General features: G+C 40.0%; 1 protein-coding gene across 1 annotated transcript; it reads left to right on the top strand.

Annotated features, from left to right (window-relative positions):
- Positions 1–2,549: 2,549 nt before the first annotated feature.
- LOC101106847 (melanoma-associated antigen 10-like) lies at positions 2,550–3,479 on the top strand. The gene has a single exon (XM_004010052.4). The coding sequence runs from the start codon at positions 2,550–2,552 to the stop codon at positions 3,477–3,479; it is 930 nt and encodes a 309-aa protein (XP_004010101.2).
- The last annotated feature ends 9,060 nt before the right edge of the window (positions 3,480–12,539 follow it).

Below are 12,539 nucleotides of genomic sequence, written 5' to 3'. Positions count from 1 at the left end.
AGACTGTTTCCAAAAAGGGAAAGGAGTACATCAAAGCTGTATATTGTCACCCTGCTTATTTAACTTCTATGCAGAGTACATCATGAGAAACACTAAGCTGGAAGAAGCACAAGCTGGAATCAAGATTGCTGGGAGAAATATCAATAACCTCAGATATGCAGATGACACCACCCTTATGGCAGAAAGTGAAGAGGAACTAAAAAGCCTCTTGATGAAAGTGAAAGAGGAGAGTGAAAAACTTGACTTACAACTCAACATTCAGAAAACGAAGATCATGGCATCTGGTCCCATCACTTCATGGGAAATAGATGGGAAACAGTAGAAACAGTGTCAGACTTTATTTTTGGGGGCTCCAAAATCACTGCAGATGGTGATTGCAGCCATGAAATTAAAAGATGCTTACTCCTTGGAAGAAAAGTTATGACCAACTTAGATAGCATATTGAAAAGCAGAGACATTACTTTGCCAAGAAAGGTCTGTCTAGTTAAGGCTATGGTTTTCCAGTGGTCATGTATGGATGTGAGAGTTGGACTGTGAAGAAAGCTGAGTGCTGAAGAATTGATGCTTTTGAACTGTCGTGTTGGGGAAGACTCTTGAGAGTCCCTTGGACTGCAAGGAGATCCAACCAGTCCATTCTAAAGCAGATCAGTCTTGGGTGTTCATTGGAAGGACTGATGCTAAAGCTGAAACTCCAATACTCTGGCCACCTCATGCGAAGAGTTAACTCATTGGAAAAGACCGATGCTGAGAGGGATTGGGGGCAGGAGGAATAGGAGACGACAGAGAATGATATGGCTGGGTGGCATACCGACTCGATGGACATGGGTTTGGGTGAACTCCGGGAGTTGGTGACAGACAGGGAGGCCTGGCGTGCTGCAATTCATGGGGTCGCAAAGAGTTGGACACCACCAAACGACTGAACTGAACTGACTGAACATCAACATCATGCTAAGGAAAGGCACCAGTGTGCTCTTAAGATATAAAACATTCTAGGTCATTCTATCCTCACTGCTGTCTCTCAAAGCACTATTCAAGGGATACATTCAACACACGGGGGAGATGCAGACTCTGCTATTTACATAATGAAGAGGACTAGCATATTGTTTCTATCTATAATCTGACACTAATATTTGCTCTGACCTCTATGTTGAATAGAACTCTTCCTAGCCATACTTAAAATACCATCTTAACTATCATTGTCTCAAACTTTTTTTTACCTCTTTATACATTTTTACTATCTGGAATTTTTGTTTTGGTTTTTGGTATCAACTTCTCCCATTAGACTTTGTACTCCATGGTGCTATGTATTATCTTAACTTTGCTCACCAACACAGCCCCACTGCCAAGCCTTGAGAGAGGAGAGTAGGGGGACACACTAGCTTACACACTCCCTGGCTTGACTGCTGGTTAGATGCCTTACAGCTGCTGCTGCTAAGTCGCTTCAGTCTTGTCCGACTCTGTGCAACCCCATAGACGGCAGCCCACCAGGTTCCCCTGCCCCTGGGATTCTCCAGGCAAGAACACTGGAGTGGGTTGCCATTTCCTTCTCCAATGCATGAAAAGTGAAAGTGAAGTCGCTCAGTCGTGTCTGACTCTTTATGACCCCATGGACTGCAGCCTATCAGGCTCTTCTGTCCATGGGATTTTCCAGGCAAGAGTACTGGAGTGGGCTGCCATTGCCTTCTCCACGTTAGGTGCCTTAGCCATGCACATTTTTCTAAGGTGGAGGTCTCTGTCCCACGTACATTTTCTCCGCTCCTTCCTGTGGTGCATTTGGGTAATATCTGTTTTGTTTCACATGGTGTCCTATTGTTTTGATGTAGGTAAATCCGATTAACAGGACACGACTGAAGGGACTTAGCAGCAGCAGCAGCAATAGCAGAATTTTAAAGTGCTACAATGAGCACACATACAGAAATCTCTCCTCCAATCTTGCTCTTTCAATAAACCTGCCATCTTAATATTCATCTGTAAATGTATATGTCTACTTTTTCAAATTTGTGTGTAGCATAGGATGAAGGAAAGACCTATTTGTTATATATTAGGACCCTAAAATATCAATATGCTGGCACACTGGCCAGGAATCTTGAAAGAGCCAGCAATGGGTTGGTGTTATATGAAACGCAATACCACATGGATAAATCCCTGTGGACCAGGGTCCTTGACCTCCCAGGACTGCAGCTCTTGTGCAGCTTGTGGCAGCACGTGTCTATGGCCTTTAGCAGCGATTTTATAAGTGATCTGAAAGTGGAAGTGTCAGTCGCTCAGTTGTGTCCAACTCTTTGCGAGTCCATGTACTGTAGCCCACCAGGCTTATCTGTCCCTGGGGTTCTCCAGGCAAGAATACTGGGGTGGGTTTCCATTCCCTTCTCCAGGGGATTTTCCTGACCCAGGGATCAAACCTGGGTCTCCCACATTGCAGGCAGATTCTTTACTGTCTGAGCCACAGGGAAGCCATTATAAGTAACCTAGGGCTTAGTAAATATATCTTAATCTGACTTTTGTATCTGACCTTGACAAATGTATGTGTAGCTTTGACCCAAGCAGGCATGAATGAGATAGGGATTAGATTATTGAGGGTGAAGGAGTCTCTTAAGGTGCCTGCCACTGGGGCACTGAGTGCTGTCCAGAGTTCTCAGGGAGCCTGCTTCTCACCCACTGCCACCTCAGCCACTCCACTGAGTCAATCTGATGAGAATTCCAGAAGCCAAGAGGAGGAGGAGCCCAGCACCTCCCAGACTCCACCGGATCCTGAGTCCTCGCTCAGTGATGAGCTAAACAACAAAGTGGCTGAACTGGTGCAGTTCCTGTGTGTCAAACATGTAACAAAGAAACCCACCACAAAAGCAGAAATGCTGAGGAGTGTCATGAGAAAACACAAGGACAACTTCCCTGAGATCTTCAGCAAAGTCTGTGAGTGCATGGAGGTTGTCTTTGGCATTGAAGAGAAAGACATGGACCCCACGAGACGCTCCTATGAGCTTGTCAAAACATTCAACCTCACCTGCAATGGGATGCTGAGTAATGAAGGGGGAATGCCCAAGACCGGCTTCTTGATACTTATCTTGGGTATGATTCTCATGGAGGGCAACTGTGCCCCTGAGGAGAAAATCTGGAAAGCATTGAATACGATGGGGGTGTATGCTGGGCAGGAGGATTTCATCTACGGGGAGCCCAGGAAACTCATCACCAATGATTTGGTGGAGGAACAATATCTACAGTATCGGCAGGTGCCTCACAGTGATCCGCCACACTATGAATCCCTATGGGGTCCAAGGGCCTATGCTGAAACCAGCAAGATGAAAGTCCTGGAGTTTTTTGCCAAGATCAGTGGGACTGACCCCACTTCCTTCTTATTCTGGTATGAGGAAGCTTTGAGAGACGAGAGAGCCCAGGCCAGAACTGTCCCCAGGGATACTTCTGCCATGGCCAGTGAAAATTCCAGTGTCGTGTCCAGCAGCCTCTTCTGCCCTGAGTGAAGTCCAATGCAGTTTCTCAGTCTTCATCTGAAGACAACAGTCAGTGTTCCATGTAAGGTGGAAGAGCCTATTAGCATTTTCATGTTCCTATTGTATATGGGTGATTTGGACATTTAACTTTTTTATTACTTGTTTTTTCCCCCCAAATATTGTTTAATGAAGTTTAATTAGCTCCAGGAAAAAAAAAAAAAAAAACAGCCATTGAGGGGTGAAATGACTTGTTCCCTGTAATGTTTCTCATTGTCAACTGGCTGAGCCATCAATCTGCAAAAATAGTTAATATCCATGTGGGCTATAATATGCTGGATAAGGTTTTGTCTTTGTACAATAGGTGTGTGATGTTAATAGAGACTATTAATTTAACTATTTCAAACTCTTTTCTCTTCCCTCACTTGAAAGGGCACCCAATTCCAAAAAGAGGCAAGATGAGACATGCCAAGTAACTGGTCTCATAGACTCTGCGACACAGTCAAAGTCTCTAAGAGTCACCTCCTTCCATGTACTTCCAAACTGACTCTGATTTGGTCACTGGATAGCTTGTGAGCAGGGCATAAGAGCTCCAAGGTCAAGATTGGATTGACCCACAAAGGAATGGTGGTTTTTATTGAACATCAGATAATGAAGAACAAGGGAGAGACATGTTATGTTGGAAATGACTTTTACTTGAACCTAAGGTTAAGGGAGATTGGAGGAGATCATCAGAAAGTTTTAACTCAAAATTTAGCAAGGAAATGTTGTACCTCCATTTATGTTAGAAATAAGGTTTACAGATAATTTGCATAAAATAAAGACAGGGTTATGTATTTTAAATGATTATAGCCCAGGCTATAATTTTACCTTTGGAAAGAGCAGAAAGCAGATTTTCAAGGGATGAAGAAAGAAAGGGACCTACTTAAGAGGCACCTTGAAGTCTTTATCATCAAATTAGAACTGAATGAAAAGGAAAATGAGCTACCTTTACACCAATTGCTCTTCCTCTGAAAATGGCAAAATTTCTCAGCAGCGAGTTTGAGTGATTTCCCTGGAAGAGGCTCACATCCAAGACAACATTGAGAAGCATCATCTTACAGGAGCAGATGGGAAGTCTGTAGCAGCAGCAGTCAGGAAACCATTTTACAAAGACTAGGACAGCCATTCAAAGCAGTCACAGACTATTTGAACATTTAAGAGAGGAATTTTATAGATCATAAAATGTATTAAGCCCTTTCAGGTTTGTTTCAAGATCACTGTTGTAATTTAAAATATACAAGTTGCCCCCCACTAAAACAATGCTGATTCAGTATAATTTTTGAGCTTTACTATTTGCTAGACAATGCTTTTCCCTCTGGGGATATTAATGGAACGGAGACCACTGATCGCTATACCCATGTAGCACAGATCTTACAGGGAGAGCTGGAAAATAAACAAGATAAGCAGTGAGCATGTTACATGAGAGAGAGTGGCATGTGATGAGGAAAATAAAAAGCAGGGAAGAAACAAGAAGTGTCCACTGAGAGAAGAACTGGTGATCAAGGAAGGTCTTACTAACAGGAATAAGATCCAAAGAGAAGCAAACAGTATACAAACAAAGGGGGGCAGTAGGAAAAATAAGAGAGCAAAATAACAGATTAGAGCCAAGGTCTGGTATCGTTTCTCTAACTAGGGGGCCAGACCACATAAACTACAGAGGAATAACAAAAGGAAAGGTCTAGACCTCAGAGAGGAGACAAAGTTAAGAAGAGAATGAATGAAACACTATAAGCAGCATTCGCCCTACATATGATGTAAAAGGAAAGAGATCAGTTTAGCGATCAGACATGAACTCTCAAAACTCAACTGGACACAACTGCAAAGACACAATTCATGAATGATAGGCTGGACTTCATTAAAATTGTCTGCTCTGTGAAAAGCAGTGTCAAGAGAATGAGCAGACAAGTCATAGAAAACAGAGAAAACATTTGTAAAAGATACATCCGATAAAGTGTTCTTATTCAAAATATAGCAAAATATCTTGAAACTTAACATAAGAAAAAAAGAACTGGATTAAAAAATGGGTTAAAAACCTTAACATGCACCTTACTAGCAAACATATATACACAAAACATATGCAGATTAAAAACTGATCCATATCATATGTCTTCAGGGAAATACAAATTAAAAACCAATAAGATATTACTGATATCACTACATATTGAAATGGTCAACACCCAGAATACTCATAACAACAAATGGTGGCAAGATGTGGAACAAGAACTTTCATTTGTTGCTGGTGAAAATGCAAAATGATACAGCCACTTTGGAAGAAAGTCTGTTGATTTCATTCAAAACTAAACATAGTCTTACCATATGATCCAGAAATCATGCTCCTTGGCATTTATCTAGAGGAGCTGAAAATGTTAGACACAAAAGCCTGTGTACACGCATGCACACATACACACACATGGAGAAACAGATATTTAGATAGCAGCTTTATCCATGATTGATGAAACTTGGAAATGGTCGAGATGTCCTTCAGGACATAAATGGATGAAGTGCGGTACATGCCTACAATGAAATGTTATTTCTTTGTCTGACAAAGAATGAACTATCAAGTCATGAAAAAACATGAAGGAACTTAAGTGCATGTTACTATGTGAAAGAAGCCAGTCTAAACAGACTACATGCTATATGATTCCAAACATATGGCGTTCTGGAAAAGTTAAAACTATGGAGACGGTAAAAAAAGAAAAAAGAAAAAATCAGTGGTTGCCAGGGGTTGGGGCAGAGAATGAATAGGTGGAGAACAAAAAAATTTAGAGTAATGAAACTATTCTCTGTGACACCATAATGATGGGCACACATCATTGTAGATTTGTACAAATTCATGGACTGTACAATAACAAGTGAGCCCTAATGTAAACTACAGACCATGGGTGATTAGGATGTGTCAAAGTAGGTTTATCAGTTATAATAAATCTACCATTCTGGTGAGGGATGTCAATAGAGGGAGAAGCTATGCATGGGTGGTGATGGGGTGTACATGGGAAATCTCTGTACATTGACCCTAATTTTGCTCGGATCATACAACTGTTTTTTTTTTTTTAATAGTCTTAACAAGAATTTAAAGAAAAATAGGCAATCAAAAATTTGTCACAATCTTGGGTGTATTATTAAGGAAAAAATCAATAATAATAATAATGAATTTAGGAGGGCCTTCTGTAAAGGAGAAATAGGAAAAGGATCAAATTATCTGAGAAGGAGAAATAAGGAAGGATCAGTTATCTGAGTAGCCCACTACAGCAGAGAAAGATGAAACACTACAAAAGAGGTGTTTTAACAGTAAAATACAGCAAGTTATTTCAATTTCGAAAAATACAAAAGCAAAGCAGAGGAAATCAACTTCTAGGGTGAGCACAAGTAACAAGGTCTTAGTATTCACAGGGTCTCCTGGCATAACACCTGAGGTCTGAGCAGCAGCTGAGGACAGAGGTCTTCTGAGGCTTGGTAATAGTCATCCAATATTGTTTCCTCAACCTCCCGCTCCTGCCTAAAAGCTGAGATCTCCATTTGACAGGCCACCTGCAAAGACCCAGCTCATAGATGCACGGTGAGCCTCTGAGGTGGACATCACTACCCTCACATTTAAGAATAGGAAACCGTTTCTCAGAATTAAGCAACCTTTGCAGAGACACACAGTAAACGACAAAAAGAATCAAAACTGGTTCTACCTCACTTAAAAGCATCTGAGCTCCCACGTATATTATTCCTCAAAAACTGGCCCTTGTCTCCCTCCTTAACCCCATCACCCACAACTTAACCTCAGGAATCTTTTTTTCTCTCTGTTATACCAGGCTAATTAACATTCAACAAATACCATATATGTTCTCTTAGTTCCCTGTGCCTTCCTACACAGTTTACACCTTTTAGCTTATATTACTCCTACCCATCCTTCAGCTAGTCAACAACTTAGGTCTCCATTTTTTTTTAGATATTCTCTGCAACACCTCCAGAGAACCTCCCTCCCTTACTCCCAAGATCTCTTATGATATAATTTATTGTAATAGTGCATGGTACATTTCTGATTAAATGTTTACCTGATCTCTTAACTGTATCTAAACATCTCTGTTATTTCCTACACTAACAGAGTTTTGGGCATGGAGTAATTGCTTAGTGTTTGTAGAATTAAGTTCCATCTTATTTTTCAGCCCTTTTAATCTAATGAAATACTCATGCAACTTATTACAATTGATCCAGCATTTAATACCCCTGAAGAGCTTAGAATCACCTGCAGCCATGAGAGAACCTGGGACTCCCTCTGCCTGATCTTGGATAATCAGACTAAACAATGAATCTCAACTTTGATGCCTGAGGGACTGCTCTTTTCATGCTTCCCTCATCCCTTCATTACCAAAGAGATGGAAGTATGAGATCAATGACAAAACATCTTTTCCTGACAGTTGTTCTGAAAGGACATACTCCTTGTTGAAGTCCCATTCAAGGTTTTAAAATTATAAATATGTGTAGTTATCATGTTTATCAGCCATCTCTTTAAAAAAAAAAGTCAAACATGGTTTTCCTCTAATGAACTTGCTTATCTTTCCCCAGTAAATCTGTTTAATGCTCATTTTCAATGCTCTTTGAGAATTCACTGATGACCTATTACTTCCTGTGTTAGTCAGAGAGCATATTAGAATGTACACACTCTATCAGAAAGCTCAGTTTCTGTACTCAGTGGAGAGAAGTGCCTGTCCTCAAAGAGTTAATAAGCTACTACTCTGAGCATCAGTTTTGCTTTTACAGTGTCTTAAGCACTGAGGAAAATCTTGGCTTCAAGTTTGGAGGTGTTTCAAGGTAGATCATCTCTTTGCACATCTGGGAAGTATATGCCATGACATATTGTACGATTTGTCAAATTGTGTTCATCTGTACGAAAGCAGTCCTAAAGTTAGACCCTCTTCTCTGAAGTTTTCCTTCTGTCATTTCTGAGATTTAAGAAAGGTTTCAAGACCAAGTACTGTCACTTCTATGCGATACTGCACTGGCCCCTGGCAATAAATCACACTTGTAACAGCTTGAAGTGCATTTACTCACAGATGATATACATTTTACAATTCATGGTGAGTTTTACAACTCATCGGATTTGAAGTAGGTCACAAAGAAATGTTAAGAGTTTCAAAACTCCATCTAGTATGTGCTTTATTTTTATCAGAAAATTTTGCTATTTTTAGCAATGTGAGGGGACTTTGGGGATGATCTCATGCAATCCCTTAATTTTATAGATTATAAGCCTGAGACCTGGGAAGGTTAATTGATTTTCCCAAAGTCCCAGAGCTAGTTAGTGGCAAGTCAACACCCGAGCCCATCTTTTATTTTTGTCTCAAAGGCTCTCTTTCCACTCTGCCAGGCTGTCTCTAGTCTCTGGCTACGCAAACCAGGCTTCTGAAGTGCATTATTAAAGGATTATCTGTTCTGCCCTTGGTGGCTGGGTCAGCAATAAGATTATTAAATTTTTATCTCATTCAGAGCTCTCCAACCTGGGAGATTCTCATCTGCCAGACTTAATCAGCCAAAAATATGCAGAGGGAAGCAATGACACACAGTAGTCACAGAATTACATACTCGAAGTCATTAGCTGGGAAATCCATGGTCCAGTCTACAGCCAAATTGTGTGGTTTCTTTTTTTAAAAAAAATTTTTGTAAGCATTTCTTCCTTCCATTTATGCATCCATGAAAACCTGTGCACAGCCAGCCCGGTCTGAACCTGCACAGACAGCTCCCGGAAGTGCCTACACTTTGACATCTGCCTAAATGCCAAATGAAGCTGCCGTATGATAATGAATACAAAATGAATTAATAATGATATGTGAATCATGAATACAATTTACAGTTCCTCAGACAAAATAGTGTCTTTTTTAGCCTGCACCTGCACAAACTACCTCCTGCAAGCTTAGACACAGCCCGCCAGGCTCTCTCCTGACACACCACCGCCATCTACTGTCACCGGGCAGAATGGCAGCCTCACTTAAAACATATCCGAGCTCGTGTCTGCTCTTTCTTAGAGCCAAACAGGTATTTGCTTTAAAAGTCTTTAGCTTTCCAAAGCTGAGCACTTATCTTTCTCTCTTGCTTTTGTTACAAATAACTTGGGACTACTCTGGGGCCAACATAGTTGACAGCTTGTTTTATCACACCACAGAATCTAAACAATGGGAATAATTCCATCTTGAACTTAAAGCAGTTCTTTGCTTAAAAATAAATAAATAAATAAATAACAATGTTTATTTCTCTTTTGATGTCTTTACAGATAACTTTCTTCATGGAAGTCCACCAGCTTATCGGACGTTCTGAGGCTTTCAAAATTTTCATCACAAATAAACTCAGCATTTCTAGACTCCACATACTGGGGCCTCCCTGGCGGCTCAGTGGTAAAGAATCCACCTGCCAGTACAGGAGTCATGGGTTCAATGCTTGGGTCAGAAAGATCCCCTGGGGAAGAAAATGGCAACCCACTCAGTATTCTTGCCTGGGAAATCCCACGGACAGAAGGAGCCTGGCAGGCTACGGTCCATGCGGTTGCAAAACAGTCGGACACAACTCAGCAACTAAATGACAACAACGGACTCCATAGTGAGACATCATTAAAATTAAAAGTGATGTTAGCTTTATTACCTCTACCTTGTAGTGAGCGTATGCTGTTTGTTCTCCCACCTCCTCCTCACCGCCCCCAACATCTATCATTAACTGTGTCTGAATTTCTCCCCTTTGAGCAAGATAATCCTAGGAACAGATATATATTTTAGAAGAGGTCACTTTGGCCTCTCAGTAGAGAAAAGAGCATAGGGGAAGTATGTAAGGAGGGAGGGAACTTAGGAGGCTGGTGTGGGATTTGAGTGAGTGTTAACTGTGACTTCAGCTAGTGTAATGGTGACAGAGGTGGTGAGAAGTGGCAGGATCTGGGATATATTTTGAAGGCAGGAGTAATAAACATTGCTGATAAATTGGATTTGACTTAGGGAGAAAGAAAAGACTCAAAGGCAACATCTTGATTTTTGTCTTGAACAACCGATTTAAAGAAGAAACAAGGGATTATGATTTAGACATTTTAAAAGCTTCCTACTTGACACTGATATAGAGCTGACAGATAATAGGAGCCTGCTCATCATTCTGATTTCCTTTTGGGAAATTATACTTTCCTACTATGTGCAGTTCAGGTAGGATTATGAATTAAGTTGTTCTACCTTTATCTTTTATACGATTTGAGCTGTACACAAATATGCTATGTCTAAAACAAAACACTAAATTAAAGCAGTGAAACCATCTGCTTCTTTTGTGGCAAGTTCGGAAAAACTATGTAAACTCTTCCCCCCATGCTAGAATTCATCTGAAAGCAATGATGTCAGAAACAAACCCCTCTGCTATCTCTGGATTCTTCCTATGCTCTGCATGCTCTGATTCTGATATGAACAATTGAAATGAAAAATAACACTATTGACTCTCTCCTCTGTGCAATGAGGGAACGTGACCCCAAATCTCTAAGGCCCCCCTGCTCCGACCTTCAGATTCTGTGATGGTACATAACTAAAATAGACCATGTATTTCCTTGTAACTAGGCCACCTTATTAAAACTTAGTCCATTTATTTTCCAGATTACAGTGTTCACAATCATGTTATCTTTAAAAGTTTTTGCTAAGATTTAGGAAGAAAGAATGTTGTTGCCAAGTAACCAGACTTATAGGAAGAAATGAGCTAGGCAGCAGCAGAAATGAAAATAAAAATGCCAAAAGAAATTCTTTAAAATTACCATTAAGGATATGGTTTAAGTGTTCAAGTTTGATTCTCCCTAGCAAAATACATTTATATTTGAACTTTCAAATCAAGTGTTGAGACTTAGTAAAAACCAATGGGAATGAATGAGTGATAGCATCTCACATCTGTAATCCATTTTCACTGAATATTTCCACAGTACTGTATCAAAAGAGCCTGATCATTACCCGTCATTAATTCATTTATCAAATATATATTGATGGAATGAATCACAAGGGATACTGTGAAGTGCACCGACTGAATAAAATCATTTAGGAATACGAAAGTTGGCATATACAAAAATAAACTTCCACAACAAACAGGCATGAGAAATTCATTATGAGTAGATAGTTCTAATTTCCTCACATTATCCATTTACTTTTGGTAAAGTCACATAGAAGCCTAGAAATTTCACTTTGCCCTTCACAATCTTTTCTGCTATCCCTAGATAATACATCCACTTTTCCTTCTTGTTTCTGAACTCTCTCCTACCTGTCCATCAAACCTTGATTCCACAGATCATAGCACAAATTTCATTTTTTTTCTTCTTTTCTCCTAGACAAAAGGAGGCTGCTCATTTGATCCTCTTACTGAAACAGAGAAAAGAGAGTTTAATAGCTTTAACAAAATCTTTTATTTTATATGTCAAAGTTATTTTATTCATACAACACATTTTACAGTGCTGACAAAATTTCATCCTATGCCAAAACACTGCATGCCTTTCTCAATAGTTTTGGAATTTTTAATCTCTGTGAATATAATTCAAGCTTATGCGTATGAACTGAAATGAGAATGAACTGAACTGAAAAGACCCCTTAAAGAAGGGCAGTTGGAAGCAGGACTCACTGGCATGGAAACATTTCTTGGGTAACATATCCCTGTTTGTTTGTTTGTTTTTTCTTTTTTTCAGTTCAACATCAGTCGCCAATTACAAAGCCAACTTATAAATACCTAAGATGCACTTAGGAATGAATAATATACATTCTTAATTGATTTTATGTTCCATGCTAAATCTGAAGTTCCCCACTGTATGTGTTAAAGGAAAAATAAATGGTAGAGATTTCAGCAAGTTTCTACAGTATATAAAAGCAAACATAATATAATGAAATCTGTGGGAGATACTGACATTTTTCCTCTAATAAACATCCCCTGCCTCTCTTTTCATTGTAATAGAAAGTCTGGCTCAGCAGATGGTCACTTAGATTACTAAGACTACATTTCCTGACAACCCTGATAGCAAGGTATAGCCACATGACTAAGTTCTGGGCAACGGGGTATCAGGGAAGTGGCAGGTGAACG

Source organism: Ovis aries, chromosome 6 (assembly GCF_016772045.2).
Source record: "Ovis aries strain OAR_USU_Benz2616 breed Rambouillet chromosome 6, ARS-UI_Ramb_v3.0, whole genome shotgun sequence".
NCBI lineage: Eukaryota > Metazoa > Chordata > Mammalia > Artiodactyla > Bovidae > Ovis > Ovis aries.
The sequence above is the reverse complement of the archived record's forward strand: the minus strand, read 5'-3'. Positions and strand labels throughout refer to the sequence as shown.

Coding starts and splice junctions, on each gene's coding strand:
- LOC101106847 (XM_004010052.4), top strand. CDS start 2,550: ATGAATGAGATAGGGATTAGATTATTGAGGGTGAAGGAGTCTCTTAAG.